At 43.2% G+C, this 17,075-nt stretch overlaps 1 protein-coding gene across 1 annotated transcript in view; it reads right to left on the minus strand.

The window, feature by feature from the left end:
• Window positions 1-17,075, minus strand: part of fat4 (FAT atypical cadherin 4) — a 97,118-nt gene that overhangs the window by 40,651 nt on the left and 39,392 nt on the right. The window contains exon 2 of the mRNA XM_023992640.1: window positions 3,214-3,345. Within this exon, the coding sequence (XP_023848408.1) occupies window positions 3,214-3,345 (132 nt within the window). The remainder of the gene's footprint in view (window positions 1-3,213; window positions 3,346-17,075) is intronic.

Consider the following 17,075-nt stretch of genomic DNA (forward strand, 5'->3'; position numbering starts at 1 on the left):
CAAGTACAACCCAGTACACATGTGAAAGCCATAGCGGTCCTTTGCAATTGGAGTGGAGGACTGAACGCGATATGAAAACACAATAACAGCGGCGACAGATCTTGACATTTAGGTTTGTGCTGAGGACAATACCAGAGCAGACAACTATCTCCTGATGTCTGATGCTAAGTGAGGGGGGGGGGGAAAGTCCACTTCAAAAGCTACTACTTTTCAACAGAGGTCTTTAGTTTCGACTGGTCAAAAGCTAAAAGCATTTTTAATTGCATGTATACTTTTGAACTTGCCAATATACAATAAAAAGGAGTTCCACCACTTCTCATATCTCCCATTTAGTAAGTAGTTATAGTTTATTACTAGTTTATTAAGGACAAAAAACCCATAATTGTGGGTTAGATTCATTTCCAGAGAGCCCATCCTCAGACGCGGAGAGTGTGTTTTTTAAATTAATTTTTTTAATCTAACAGGCCTTTCAATCAGAACGCTGGTTCTGGGATTCCCATCAGCCACCTGGGCTGGAAAACGGAAAACGACACCCTTCGTCTGCCAATTAATTATCGTATAGGATTCAAAAGGAGAGAGAGGAGGACAGGGGAAAAGAGGAGGGGGTCCATCGTCTCCCCCTGACACTGACCGTTCCCCTGACCTTCCCTAGTAAAGACTTTGACTAGTTTACAGCCATCCCAAGGCACAGTGGGAAGAAAGGGTGGGGGGGGGACCAACCAATTAAAGAGCAGGGTTCCGGGCCAGACTTGGGCACAAGGAAACTCATTTAGCAGATGAGTTTCAGCAGCAGCAGCTCAGGGGGAGGCGAGAGGCTCATAGAGCTGTCGGGAGACTGAGCTTCCTGAAACACGACTAGGCCGTTTGAGCCAGCCACAACACAGGTGTTAAAAGTCTGACTCACAGTAACGCGTTGAGAGGTGATGTGTACTAATGCCCCTATTTACAACGCATCAATCTAATGATGTACATATAGCATAACAATGTACTCTGAAACTGTTGTTTTAGGGAATTAGTCGTCGTATTTCCATTTGGGGTGCAGCATACAAGGCCACAGTAACTGTGTCTTGTAGCAACCCACTCCAGTCACACTCGTTTGTATTTCCAGCAGTCTTTTTGGCTGTTCCGTTGTTGTTTTGCTTCTTTAGCACCCATTGTTCTAGATACTTTTCTTAGTTAAGCTCGCTCCTGGTACCTGCATATTTTCCACTATGTCAGAATGCTAATAAAACGAGAATGTTCTCTCCAAAAAGACAAAAACTGCATTTTTTCCCCCCTCTCCTTTCTTCTCCTAGAGAGGCCTCCACTATGGGAGCGAGCAAAGCTCTCATATTAATTTTTTCCCAAACCGAATGCAACCCAGGGTGGAAATGGGTGTAGCAAAAAACGGATGCGTAGAAACAGCATTTTAATACGCTCACACATGAATCCCACATGTAGCACTGTTAAAATTGGACGGGATCATTATGATGTCTGAAATCAGCCAGTCAGCTGGCCAACAGCTTGCTGCGCTTGGCTACGCCTCCGTGGATCACACATGTGGCTTTCTGAATCGGGCCCGAATGCGTTCCGTACGCTTAGTGTCAGGGCAACTTAAGTTTCCTGCGTTAGGATGTGGGCAGAAATTGGCCGGCCCTATCTGGACCGAAATAGCTGGAACCGAAATGTTATGTTCCTACTATTTAGTGACCTATTCATTTCTGTCTTTACGTTCTGGATAAACATCTCTTTCGCCATCGTAATTCCATATTGTATCGAAGTTTCGTTTAATGATCATATCTGAGTACAACTACTTCGTCCGAGGCTGCGTCCCAATACTCTAAACTCGTGCCTTTTCCATTCTATACTTGTCTTCATGACCCGTAAAAGGACTGGATAGGTTTCATCATATTGCTTTTCCCTGAAGAGACTTTTGGATCAGTGGTCGGGAAGGAGAGGAAGCAAGGGAAGGAAGCTATTCGATACTACTGAAACGCAGCTCAAGTCCTCCTTCCCCTTTGATTTTGACTATGAGGAAAAAGTGAGAAAGAAACTCACAGAAACCGGCCGTCCAATTCGATACCATATATCACATCCTTCAAAATCAGAGCTCTGAGGTCAAGTTCACTTGAGTCCAAAACAATGTACTCAAATGATGCCCTTAAAATGCCCTATTAGCCAAAATACTGACCTAAATCTAGGATTTACAGTCGATGTTATATTCTGAATGCAATGACCATTCCAGAAATGGATTGTGCATGATTTGTCTCACATTCTAACTGGCGAGGTTGGTGAGGGAACAGCTGTGCAATAAAAACGTGTGGCCTCATAAGTTAACGTTAAGTATGAGTCCATATTCTCTCACACACTAATCCCTCCTCACAATGGCCCCAGTTCTTTCCATTCAGTTCCCTTGTCTCATTGGCAGGGTTGAGTAACCGCAGGCCTTGGAGATGCTGGGAGGGCCTGATTTTCGCTCAGTGCTGGATTTTATGTCCACATCCTGCCTAAGCTGCGAAAGATGGAGCCTTTTTCTAATCGAGGGCGAAGCCAATGATGTAATGTGAACTACAGAGGCCGCGGAGGGACAATCTGCCCGGTGTGAGGAGACAATCGTTAGCCGCTCTCCTCAGGGCTTTGTGACACTCGTGGCCCCTCTTAGGTAATGTCAAAACTCACGATCACTGGGGACCGTGTGTGTGTGTGTGTGTGTGTGTGTGTGTGTGTGTGTGTGTGTGTGTGTGTGTGTGTGTGTGTGTGAGAGAGAGAGAGAAAGCAAAAGTTCTCCGACTGCTTCAAGAGAACTTCAAGCTGTGGTCAAATACTTGGTAGGAGAATTGCAGAGCGCATGACTTGGACTGAAAAAAATGATGGGTATCAGAAGAACAAAATAATCTTCCTGCAGCCACTTTCTTTTGTCTCTTTGAAAATCCCCTAACAGAGGATCACATCAGCTCATTTCCAGATTTGAGGTCAATACACGCAGATAAGAGCACTGGAATGTATTTAGGTTGGGCGCTGTACGTGTAAGTACGCCACCCATGCACCCTTAAGCCCTGGTTGTCTTTACACACTAGTCATAATGTACATCAGAAAACACATTTTGATGGTAACACAGAGATAACGATGGTGTCTCTTATAAAGGGGACAGAGGGAACGTATCTCCCAGAGTTGTATTCAAACAAGGAACAGACAGAATATTTTTTTTAAAAGGCCAATCCCGGGAGACTTTACCTCATCTGCGTCTGTGGCTGTTAGCTGCATTATCTTGAAGCCGTCGCTGACGTTCTCTTCCACGGTCACGTCAAGAAGATCGTTTGGGAAAACAGGTGGGTTGTCGTTGACGTCCTGGAGCGTAATTTCCACCTGGAGGGAAACAAAAAACACAACCATTCATTCCCATGAACAGAAACGACTGCTATAGCCGGTCGGTTCCCCGGACACGTCCTAGCCGGCTTTTCTGACAGATACGCGCTCAGCAGGGACAAGTCAGAACACTGCAGAGGGCTCGGGAGAGAGGAGAGCTGCTGAAATGTCACGTGTTTCATATTCACATACTGTATACATAGTCTTACGTTGACACCGGTTATACTGTGGAGATCAACGCTGGTTCGGTGCCAAGAGTAGAATGGACTTATCAATGCATCCGACTGGGACAGTTCCATCCAGAGCACGCAGTTGTGTGTTTCAACACACCATAGACGTCACGGTTAGAATTCTAAATCAGACAGATCGTATTCAGTTGAAATCAAAATCAAACTTTATGCGTCACGTGCACCGAATACAACAGGTGTGGACCTTACCGTGAAATACTTACTTACTTACAAGCCCTTAACCAACAATGCAGTTCAAGAAAGAGTTAAGAAAAAGATTTACCAAATAAACTAAAGTACAAAATAATAAAAAGTAACATTAAAATAACAATAACAAGGCTATATACAGGGGGCCCGGTACCGAGTAAATGTGCGGGGGTACAGGTTAGTCGAGGTAATTTGTACATGTAGTTAGAGGTAAAGTGACAATGCATAGATGATAAACAGAGAGTAGCAGCAGTGTAAAAACAAAGGGGATGGTCTGGGTGGCCATTTGATTAATTGTTTAGCAGTCTTATGGCTTGGGGGTAGAAGCTGTTAAGGAGCCTTTTGGACCTAAAGCTTGGAGCTCCGGTCACTGCGCTTGCCGTTGGTAGCAGTGAGAACAGGTCTATGACTTTTTGTGACTGGAGGGTTTGACCATTTTTGGGCCTTCCTCTGACACCGCCTAGTATATAAGTCCTGGATGGCAGGAAGCTCGGCCCCAGTGATGTACTGGGCCATACTCACTACCCTCTGTAGCGCCTTACGGTCAGATGCCGAGCAGTTGCCATACCAGCCGGTGATGCAACCAGTCAGGATGCTGTTGATGGTGCAGCATTAGTACTTTTTTAGGATCTGTGGACCTTGCCAAACCTACTTTAGTCTACACAGTGTACAGACAGGTGTTAACTACTGCCTGGAGACGCACTTCTTATTTCATCTACCTCATTTAATCAGAGAAAAGAGACAGACAGACAGACAGAAAGAGAGACAGAGAGAGACAGAGAGAGACAAAAAGACAGACAGACAATGAGAGCGAGCCAGAGAGAGAGACAGACACAGACAGACGGACAGCACAGAGACAGACGGACAGACGACAGACAGACGGACAGAGACGCACAGAGACGAGCAGGCACAGACGAGACAGATGAGCAGATCAGACAGACGCAGAGACGGACAGTGACCAGACCGACAGAGACAGACCAGGAGCAGCAGACCAGAGAGACAGGACGACAGACCAGAGATGAATACAGGGTTGGCACGCGCAGCTATCATACATTGCTGCCGTTGTCATAAGTTGGACGGGATGCAGTGTGTCTGGAACAAACCATATCAACCGCTGCACATGTACTCTACTAGTATGTTTACATTGTTATCTTGGTTTGAATGTTGGTGTATGTTTTGACACTGGTTATTACTGTTTGGTTAGCTGTTTCGTCTGTCCGTTGACAGATTTTGATTGCTCATTTTGCATATTGTAGAATATTCTCATCGAATCAAGCTTTGGACAATATCGTTTACGATTAGGTTGGACGTCATGGCCAATGGAAGCAACATTGAATCCGGAATGACATGACAGAGACAGAGACAGACAGACGCAGAAAGAGAGACAGACAAAGAGACAGAAAACTGAGAGACAGACGGACAGACACGACAGAACAAGAGAAACAGACAGAGAGAGAAAGACGGACAGAATGACAGAGAGAGAGACAGAGAGACAGAAGGACAGAGACACAGACAGACAGACAGAGCCGAAGAGAGACAGACCAGAAAAGAGACACAGATCAGACAGAAGAAGAGACACTAGACAAAGAGACAGAGAGCACTGAGAGACAGACACAGAAAAGAGAAACGAACAGAGGAGAGAGACAGACAGAGACAGACAGAATGACGACAGGAGAGAGAGACAGACAGAGGAGAGACAGAGACAGAGCAGAGCACAGAGACGAGAGAGAGAGAGGAGGAGAGAGAGAGAGAGAGAGACGAGAGACAGAGAGACAGAGAGACAGGACGAGACAGAGAACGAACAGAGAGAGAGAGACAGACAGGACAGACGAATGCCAGACAGAGAGAGAGAGACAGCAGAGCAGACAGACAGACAGACAGACAGAGCAGAGAGGAGACAGAAGAGAGAGACAGAGACAGACAGAGAGAGACGACAGAGACAGAAGACAGAAGACAGCAGAGAAGACAGAGACAGACAGAGCAGACGAGAGACAGAGACAGAGACAGAGACAGAGAAGGAGGAGAGAGAGAGAGAAGAGAGAAGAGAGAGAGAGGAGAGAGAGAGAGGAGACAGGACAGACAGACAGCACGACAGACAGACAGACAGAGAGACACAGACAGAGAGACGAAGACAAGAGCGACAGAGCAGAGAGACAGAGAGACAGAGAAAGATAAATAAAGATAAGAGACATACACATTTACGGTGTCCAAATTGTGTCTAGCTCAGGAATACTGTTTCCATCTCATACTCCGCAATCACATCTCATCCCCAAACCCAAATATGCATTTCAACGCCAGTAAACAGTGTTTGCTTTTAAATCACAACAGAAATTGCCTTGCATTCTTTGTTTAGGACTTCTATAAAAAGCCAGGTTTGAATTCTCCAGCGTTGCAATCTCCATTAATGTTGACAGTGTTATGGTAATATTTTGCAAGAGCATATAAACTCAAACCGCGAGTTGCTTTCTCCTGAGCATGCCTATTCAGTCGTATTCGTCCTCCAGTTGGTTCTGCCGCTGTGCGGGTTGATGTGGGTTGCTGAGGCGCAATAGGAAAATGGAAAAGAACCAGCTGCGTCACGTCCACAATGGGACTGGCCGAGTTTTTTTAACCAACCCAAGTTTCCCCTCTCAGGCATTTACCGTGCAGACAATGAGCTTCAGGCCACAGGACCACCAAGAGGGGTGAGATACAGGAGTCTATTCAGCCTGCGCCATTGACAGGAAAAACGACCTCGACGTGCTCCTGCAATCCACCTCTGAAACAAGCAGCATGCTAGAACTACCACCAATGCCAACTCCAGAGCCTTTTCAAGAGCGCCAGTCAATTAAAGTGACCAGGGAAGGAGAGCGTTTGAGACGCCTAGAGAGAGAGAGAGGAGAGAAGAGGAGAGAGAGAGAGAAGAGAGGAAGAGAGAGAGAGAGAGAGAGAGAGAGAGAGAGAGGAGAGAGAAGAAGAGAGAGAGAGAGAGAGAGACAGAGAGAGACAGAGAGAGAAGAGAGCGAACAGAGAGAGAGAGAGAGAGAGAGAGAGGATTCATGTATAGCAATTGAATTGAGAGCCTTCTTATTGATGACTTAAGCGCTATAATTGCTTTTCTATAACTGTTTTCACTCCCAGCCAGATGAAAATCCGTTTTTTTTTAAGTCTGAATATTTACTAACACTGTCCAAAACCAAGAGCAGCTTTCATAAGCCTATGATTACAACGTGTCTCCACGGTGACCGCTTACTAATCTGATCCTGAATCAGTGGTTAGGGCTGTTCAGTGGTCTCTGTCTGGGATGAGGATGTGGTGGATCTGACCCTGGATCCAGATGATTAGGGGAAGAAAAGACGGATCAGATTTAACGCGGGGCCATCCCGGTCAGGGGCGCTACGGTACCATGTAAAAACAAGACGGGAAACGACAGCATTTTCAGAGCCAAGGGACTCGGCAAAGTCAACAAACGATGAATATTTATCTTCCAACCCGTGTCCTCTTGATGTGTAAAAAATGCACGGCCCATTTCTGAGGAGTGAACTAATTAGAGAAGAAGTGCGGTTATGAGAAATAATTACGCCTTGCGCTTATAGTTTACATTACCCAAGCTCCCCTGGGGGAGAGATATCAAAGAGGCTTGGTGAAACATTTCATCGGAGGAAGAGGAAGCGAGGTCAGGAGGGAGGAGCGAGTTTTTTTAGCTCCCTTGCTCAACCTGTCACTCAGGCCCAGACGCCCCAGTGTGGTGCAGGTGAAACACATTAGTTTACAGGGGAAAAGATTGTGTTTCAGGCCACTACTGTTTCGAGTTGCAGCTGCTATAACTGGCTGATAGGCTCCATTATTTATGCCTGACATGAATGATTCAAAGGCCGAACGGCTCCTGAGTGCTGTCGATTATAATACCTTAAGTGATCAAGGACCATTTGCCAGGGTCTACACCTGCAAAATGGCCAGAGGATTTCTCATCTGACAGGAATTGTTCACAAAGTCCATCCCAACCGTGAAGCACGGGGTGGCAGCATCATGTTGTGGGGGTGCTTTGCTGCAGGAGGGACTGGTGCACTTCACAAAATAGATGATTATGTGGATATATTGAAGCAACATCTCAAGACATCAGTCAGGAAGTTAAAGCTTGGTCATAAATGGGTCTTCCAAATGGACAATGACACCAAGCATAATTCCAAAGTTGTGGCAAAATGGCTTAAGGACAACAGAGTCAAGGTATTGGAGTGGCCATCACAAAGCCATGACCTCAATCCTATAGAAAATTTGTGGGCAGAACTGAGAGAGCGTGTACGAGCAAGGAGGCCTACAAACCTGACTCAGTTACACAAGCTCTGTCAGGAGGAATGGGCCAAAATTCACCCAACTTATTGTGGGAAGCTTGTGGAAGGCTACCCAAAACATTTGACCCAAGTTAAACAATTTAAAAGCAATGCTACCAAATACTTATTGAGTGTATGTAAATGTCTGACTCCCTGGGAATGTGATGAAAGAAATAAAAGCTGAAATAAATCATTCTCTATACCATTATTCTGGTATTTCACATTCTTAAAATAAAGTGGTGATCCTAACTGACCTAAGACAGGGAATTTTTACAAGGATTAAATGTCAGGAATTGTGAAAAACTGAGTTTAAATGTATTTGGCTAATATACCCCGTAAACTTCCGACTTCAACTGTATATACCCCTAGATGATTTCATTCATAAAATCGTCCTTGTCCTCCTTATCTACCACTGCATTCAACTTCCTGGCAAAACCTTCCAGCCCTCTTCCAATTAATAGTGAGGATTTGCACACACGTCATCCATTGATACTAGGAACCGGCATTTGTGGGATTGAAACACTTCACAAACTCAGTTTGCCGTCTCAACAAGCCATATCTTCAAGCAAAAAAAGGCTCAGGCTACAGACACTGACGACTCCAACTGTTTCACTTCTCTTCCCCTAACAGTGACAGAATGTACTCCCACTCCCTCCCGGTGCACATACCCTTTCCCTTATTATCGTCCTCCTATTTTAAAAAGGTGGAAGCACTGGCAGTGATTCSCGTACACTTTCCCCCAATCATAGTCGCAGTCATGCCAAGATGACTGCACGAAGATGGGGAGATGGGGGAAAGGGGTCACGGAGGAACGATATCCAGTCTTTGAACATTACCCCCTATAGTAAGCACATATTTAGTGAGTTACTGAGTCAGTCAGCATTTCCTACCAGTGGGTAGCGCCAATTAATTAACTCAATGCTGGTCTGCGTTAAAGATGAAGTAATACACGACACAATTTCTCCTACTCATTACTATGATCACAAAGACTCCACTTGAACAGAGTAAATGAAACATCAACAAAGTATCGTCTCTTTTTCTAAGAGAGAGTTCCAAAACCAAAACACATTATAACCTCTGATGCAACATGTTGGAAAACTAAATCTGGTTCATGTGTTCATAAAAAATGGAAAAGGGTGCGTCTCATGTAGAGAATAATCATTTCAAAATGATTACATGTCTCATTAGACGTTGTTGACGACTTGAGGTGAAAGTTCGGGGACGTATCGACTTCCAAAACTAATTATCTTTTGGCCTTTTGAAAATTGAATAATTCCATTCTGCATCACCAAAAAAGGTTTTCGTAGCAGCAGAGTACWTGGAACTAATGTGTCAAAACCTGGATCACCAGGGCTCTTTTACTCTAACACTTCATCATAGCATAGGGCCAAAATCACGAGCCATTAAAAGAAATGACTCAGACGTTGGCTCGGAATGAAATAAAACGATTCAAAGAATGTTTGTAACGCCAGAAAATGAACTCAACACTCAAACCATTAAAACATGCTGATTCTATCAAAAAAATGATTAGACAAAAATGATAAGCAGAATGCACTATTTATTTGCAGTGAAACGACATTTATCCGCGATTACATTTGGCCAATCATTGGATAGGGCCTTGAGTTAGCTGGCGTATGGACAGAGAGCATGTTGGGAAAGATTAGTACTGGGTCCTAAATCTCAGTGGTTCCCAAACTGTAGGGCATCTCCACTGGGAGGGGGGCACGAGGGGTTGGCAGAAGACATTTATATATATATACTGTATATATATATATATATATATATATATATATATATATATATTCAGTTCCAGTTAAAAGTTTGGACACAGCTACTCATTCAAGGGTTTTTCTTAATTTGAACTATTTTCAACATTGTAGAATAATAGTGAAGACATCAAAACTATGAAATAACACATCATGTAGTAACCAAAAAAGTGTAAAACAAATCAAAATATATTTCATATTTTACATTCTACAAAGTAAGCTTTGCACACTCTTGGCATTCTCTCAACCAGCTTTACCTGGAATGCTTTTCCAATGGTCTTGAAGGAGTTCCCACATGAGCCCTTGTTGGCTGCTTTTCCTTCACTCTGCGGTCCAACTCATCCCAATTCATCACAATTGGGTTGAGGACAGGTGATTGTGAAGGCCAAGTCATCTGATGCAGCACTCCATCACTCTCCTCCTTGGTCAAATAGCCCTTACACAGCCTGGAGGTGTGTTGGGTCATTGTACTTTTGAAAAACAAATGATAGTCCCACTAAGTGCAAACCAGATGGGATAGCTGATCGCTGCAGAATGGCGTGATAGCCATGCTGGTTAAGTGGGCCTTGAATTCTAAATAAATCACGACAGTGTCACCAGCAAAGCACCCCACATCATGACACCTCCTCCTCMACGCTTCATGGTGGGAACCACACATGCAGAGATCATTAGTTMATCTACTCTGCGTCTCACAGAGACATGGCAGTTGGAACCAAAAATCTCAGATTTCCAACGATCTAATGTTCATTGCTCGTGTTTCTTGGCCCAAGCAAGTCTCTTCTTATTATTGGTGTCCTTTAGTAGTGGTTTCTTTTCAGCAATTCGACCATGAAGGCCTGATTCACGCAGTCTCCTCTGAACAGTTGAAGTTGAGATGTGTCTTTTACTTGAACTATGTGAAGCATTTATTTGGGCTGCAATTTCTGAGGCTGGTAACTCTAATGAACTTACACTCTGCAGCAAAGGTAACTCTGGGTCTTCCTTTCCTGTGGTGGTCCTCATGAGAGCCAGTTTCATCATAGCGCTTGGTGGTTTTTGCGACTGCACTTGAAGAAACTTAAAAACTTCTTGAAATTGTCTGGATTGACTGACCTTCATGTCTTAAAGTAATGACGGACTGTAATTTTTCTTTGCTTATTTGAGCTGTTCTTGCCGTAATATGGACTTGGTCTTTTACCAAATAGGGACATCTTCTGTATACCACACCTACCTTGTCACAACACAACTGATTGGCTCAAACGCATTAAGAAGGAAAGAAATTCCACAACTTAACTTTGAACAAAGCACACCTGTTAATTGAAATGCATTCCAGGTGACTACCTCATGAAGCTGGTTGAGAGTGCCAAGAGTGTGCAAAGCTGTCATCAAGGCAAAGGGTGGCTACTTTGAAGACTTTTTTTGGTTTCTCTATATGTGTTATTTCATAGTTTTGATGTCTTCACAATTATTCTACAATGTAGAAAATAGTAAAAATAAAGAAAAACCATTGAATGAGTAGGTGTGTCCAAACTTTTGAATGGTACTGTAAAAATGTTTTTTTAAGAAACTCAGTCCAGCTTTAAACTTACTCTTAAAAGTTGCAATAGTAGAATGCACAAGGTGCAATCGGATAGTGCATCATCAGTTCCTCTTTTCATGTTAGTTATTGCATACCTTAGAGACATTTATAACTTGTCAGAAATGTCCAGATCAACTAGCCCATGTCAGCTAACGATTTTAGTTTTTTAGCACAGAGAYATGGTTGTAATTTTTGAGTCACTCAAATATGACATAAACACACATTAGACATGGCAAAATGTATAGTATTGCCTAGAAATAAGCTTTAAAGCTACAACATTTGTGGTGCGGGATGTTCCCCAATGCTGGTAGAGGGGCCCTGAGTGAAAAAGTTGGGGAACCACTGCTCTATGTGACAAGTAGTCGCCCGGAAAACACATTACAGAGAAGGGATCCAATTTATTGCCATGTTTCCCAGAGGGAGAGGAAGGAGCCATCACTGGAGCTTCTCACATCCACTTCAGTAACTYTAAGACCTAACTATACCACACCCATTACTAAGGTCAACCAGCACACTTATACAAATAAAGTTGGTCATTTCATACAATGGATACACCTTCCAAAGCTCTAAGCAACCCTATGCATTAGTAAAATCATACCCTTCCATAAGAAGTATTTAAGAGGCACTGGATTGTTTGAAGGTATCTGTCATCTTCCTGATTCAAGGAATGGATGAACCCTCTAGAAAACCCCCAGGCCCGATGTCTATGTTTGCATTGCTTAATCTGAAAAGCGTATGGCATGATCCGTGCAAGTCTGATGAATGTCCTGCTATAGCTCAGAGAATGTAAAGGCGGACTAGAGTGATATAACGGCACATTCAACATTATTCAATTCCTGGGGCTCCCGAGACTCGCTTACAAAGACCATCTTTATCTCCCTCTCCCTCCATCTCTCCTTTACTCATTTAACTGTTTAGATATAACGTCAGGGATTTTTGGGCCTCAGATTTATGGTGATGCTGGCTTAAGAACTCCAAGTACCATTCCAGTCTCCGTTTTTAAGAGCAAAAGGAAATGTAAGCAAAAAATAAATAAAAGGCAATGGGCTCAGGTATAAATTATCTGATCCACCTGCTTTTTACACATATACGCAATCATTGAACCGCTTGATTTGTCAAACAAAAGCCCCCGCAACAATCAATCTTCCTGACCGCAGTCGGCAGTGTKTGCTCTGGAGAGGAGAATTTGACCGTGCTGGGATGGGGAATGTGCTCGGGAAAAGCTAGACAAAGCTGGAACACTGCCAGACCCCAACGAACAGTGCCGGAGAGAAGTCAGGATAGGGTAGTATCCCCCGAGCTTCCAAATCTTCTCCAGCCAGAAAAAAACATGCAGAGACGAAACTAAACAAAATAGGAGTGCCTGCAAACGATCACAAAGCACCTAGTTCTTWTGAAACCAACGGGTGGAGGAGAGACAATGCCGGACAAGTGGTTTTAATAAATGGGATCACAGTCCTCTCAAAGGAGAACTGTTAAAAGATAGTTTGTCTACAGTTGGTCCTCCAAGCCCCCTGCAGCCTCTGTCAAGCAAGGTCACCCTCAATGTGTTCAGGAGGAATATATAATCCTGCAAAACTAATAACCCACAGTCTGTTTGGACCAGAGTATTCTTCACGGAGTTGCTGGACTCGTTGTTGACATCTCCCTACATAAAGCCTTGAAACAAATCATGATGAATTGTCGTTTTTTTTATGTGGTAATATTTCTTCCCTCTTGTTGATACCAGGAAGAGTTGGGTGGAAAGTTTAATTATTAGTTGAGCTATAGCAGAGCTAACGGAACAGATGAGAGACAATGTTCACCTCTTCAGACTCCAGCCCAATACAAAGCTCAACTCATAACCACCATAGCCTACTAACTACTATACATATAAAAAGGTTAGAGAGAATTTAAGAACATCAAACAAGCACACCTTATTTCTCCCCAAGAGAGAAGGGTGAGGTAAAAAAAAAAGTAAAACATGATTTGCAAAAAGTATGCTTTGACGAAACGGAAAGAGACCGTTACGGGAGTCCATCTCCATCTTGGAGCTACAAGCCCTGCGTGAGTCTATGGCCTATTCACTACAGTGTATCCACCATTACCATCCATTACTGCATTTAAACCACGTCAAGCWCGCAGGAGAGAAATAGGGGTAATAAAACACGATGCAAAAAAAAWAAAAWAAAATGTATCACAAAAAAACTATTTCTGATTGGTAAGAAAGAACAAGAGTACAATACAATTGTCTTTTCCATTGCCAATTGATGTGATTTGTATGATTCAGAGTCATCATAAATATTTAAGAGTGGAAGATAATACTGAGTGCCCCTGCTTGCAGTTTGAAGTTCAACCCAGGGGATTTCAACAAGAGAACTACTAAATCTAAGGGATACAGATACAAGGCTTGTCTCTTTCAAGCCAACGTCGGTCTCCAAGTCTTCTGGAAGGAGAAGGCCTGGCTTTAAAGACTATTCCGGCATCCATTTAATAGTAGCTGTCCACCAGTGATTAATGTGTACAATTTTAAGGCACAGGGAGCAGACAAGGCACTGGTGATATGCTCATCTGGAGTTGGCCAAACTACGCATGAAAAGACAGACACATCTGCAGAGGTTGCTTATTTCTCTTCAGCGATGTACATCACTCTGTTCAACTATTAAGGAAGAAAAGGTCATTAAAAAGGGCCCTGATGAGGCTTCGAGGGCACCAGGGGAGGCAAGTGTTGACCTCATGACCTCTCCATGGTCCACTAACAGAACGTGATTGAGAAGGTGAAAAGGGACGAGGGCTCGGGGTGGGTGGAAGGAAGGACAGCCTACTGAAGTCTTGTGTGCATTTTATTCTACATGGGTGAATGGAAGGCGGTGTGTGTGTGTGTGTGCGTGCATTAATGTGTATGTGTGTGTGTGTGTTGTGTGATTAAATCTAAAACAGGACCAACTCTGTGTGAGAACAGATCTGGGAACCCCCTGCAGCCTCTGTTTATGTGAAAACCGAGAAAACAGTAACAATGGTCGGTACCTAATCAGGAATGGTTGTGCATGGCGGCGACTCTCCAAGCTCCCCGACTGTTTAACAGCCTTAGAGGGAGGTCGGACTTAGCAGACACACACACACACACACACACACACACTCTCTGGCCAACAGTTTCTCCAAGAACATAAACATGCACCTTTATCTGTTTACTAGACACTAACAGGCAGTGGTGTAAAGTTCTTMAGTAAAAATACTTTAAAGTACTACTTAAGTMGTTTTTTTGGGTATCTGTACTTTACTTTTTATATTTTTGACTACTTTTACTACATTCYTGAAAAAACGAAATGTTATTTTTTCTCCATACATTTTCCCTGACAACCAATACTCGTTACATTTCGAATGCTTAGCAGGACAGGAAAATGGTCCAATTCACGTACTTCTCAAGAGAACATCCCTGGTCATCCCTACTGCCTCTGATCTGGCGGACTCACTAAACACAAATGCTTCATTTGCAAATGATCTCTGAGTGTTGCTGGCACACTCCAACACACTAAAAATAAGAAAATGGTGCCTTCTGGTTTGCTTAATATAAGGAATGTGAAATGATTTATACTTCTACTTTTGATACTTAAGTATATTTTAACAATTACATTTACTTTTCATGTTTAAGTATATTTAAAACCAAATACTTTTAGACTTTTATTCAAGTAGAAATTTACTGGGTGACTTTCACATGTGCCGTTTTCTATTAAGGTATCTATACTTTATGACAATTGGGTACTTTTTCCACCAAATGTGCACTGAAAGTTGAGATTTTTTTGAGGGAACATTAGTCTACTACTGCAGCAACTACTGAAGAGCTCGCGTGAGTTGAACACTGCATCGATCATAAAACCCCACATTGTAATTTCTGATCCAAAGAAGAACCAATTTTCTTTCTCCTCTTCCGTGGCCATGCAGCCATCTTTCATTTTGYGTCCCATACATCTGTGTCGGTCATTTAGAAACCTGACAGGAAACATTTGGCAAGATGGCCTGATCCAAAGACATTTTGAGAGGTGCAAAAAAAAGAAAAGAGAAATGTTGATGCATTTAACATGAGGCTGCGTAAAATAAAAAAAAAGACTTCTGCCAAATAACTTGACAACAAGAGACGGTTTCCCCCCACCTAGACCATTCATAGCAACAGACTAAGGGCTGGAGCTAGCCTCTCCTACCCACTGAAGCCTGCTTTTCAACCTCCCTCACAAACCTCCTTCAYGAGGAAGATTTGTAAGCTTCACATGTTTAATGTTCACTTGTTTWGTTTTTTATCATGAAGACGGACTCGCTCGGAATACCATCCATCTTAATTAACTTTCCATTTGTATGCACATCAGCCGCAGTGAATGCTAGCATGGAAAGCAATTGACTGGCTAAAGAGGAGCTCTCGAAGCACGGAGAAATCGTTACCGGATTAAAATGTATACGGCCCCATCATGTTGCCTGTGCATTTCATTATCTTGTTTYGTTTAGTACTATCAATAACTTTAATTATACATAAGCCTTATAAAATGTAAATCCTTGCTCCTATAAAGACACGATGCACATCTTCCACATACTGAAACACTATTCCATCCATTCTAAATTATTCTGAGTAACCCTAATTTGAAGCACTCTCCTTTTGATTTACTGTCTGTAGCATGAAGGGCTCACTGTCTCTATAGCATAAATAAATGATGTACACCGTGTCCTGTAGAAACCCCTCAAAYAGGTAAATATAATTACTGTCTCTTTAGAATAAACATGTCAGACTCAATTGGACCGGTTTTCAAACCAGAAAACACGGTTTAAGAAGCCAAATGTTCGATTATTTCAATTAGTATTCGTTAGCATGTTGAGTTTGGCATACATTTAGCCGACTTGGTCGCTACCGCTGTAGGGGCTTCCCTTTGGGCCTGTCTGAGGAACAAAAAGGAAACGTTTCAAAAAGATCCAGCTTCACAGCCACCCTGTTTTGTCTCGTGGCGTGCTTGACTGCAGCCAAATGGCTTCGAGACAATCCATCTCAATTCCCATTCAAGAAACGTATATAGACGATTAATTGTGAACTCGTAAACCCACAGAACAATCCTTAGAGGAGGAAGCCACCCATACGTTCCATACGTTCCTACTGAGCTTCAGCTAGCTACCGCTCTCCTCGCTCCGTCTTTGCTATCATCCCTTAACACCTATGGGCTTCCTGGGGGGTTTTGGGGTCACTTCAGGGGGTCAGAAGGTGATGATTAATCCCTTGGAGCAGTGGCATTGTGGGAGCTCCTGGATAGTTGGGGGTCAGGACCCCAGTTTAGCRAAATGCTGTCATTTGTTCGTTGACCTTCAATGCCGACCCTGACATCTATATTGTGTCTCTATTATGCGTCCACTCCTCCATTCTCCAGTTTTCCAGAGGATGGAGGAAAGGGGGGTGGGGGGCTGGTTATGTTCATTTGTATTGCTATTCACCAAAACCATCCCCCTTTCTTTCAGCATGTAGACAAACTATACAAATGGAATGGTTTGTGGTTTACAGAGAATTTGAGTGGAAATATTCAGACAACAAAAGACTCCTTCCAATTGTCCCTCTGGTGACTCCGTAGCGGGGAGGCTAATCCGTCACAATAAATAAAGTTGTGTTTAGTAATGAAGGAATTGTTTATTCTGGCAACAAATACGGAAAGTC

Source organism: Salvelinus sp. IW2-2015, linkage group LG8 (genome assembly GCF_002910315.2).
Source record: "Salvelinus sp. IW2-2015 linkage group LG8, ASM291031v2, whole genome shotgun sequence".
Classification (NCBI taxonomy): domain Eukaryota; kingdom Metazoa; phylum Chordata; class Actinopteri; order Salmoniformes; family Salmonidae; genus Salvelinus; species Salvelinus sp. IW2-2015.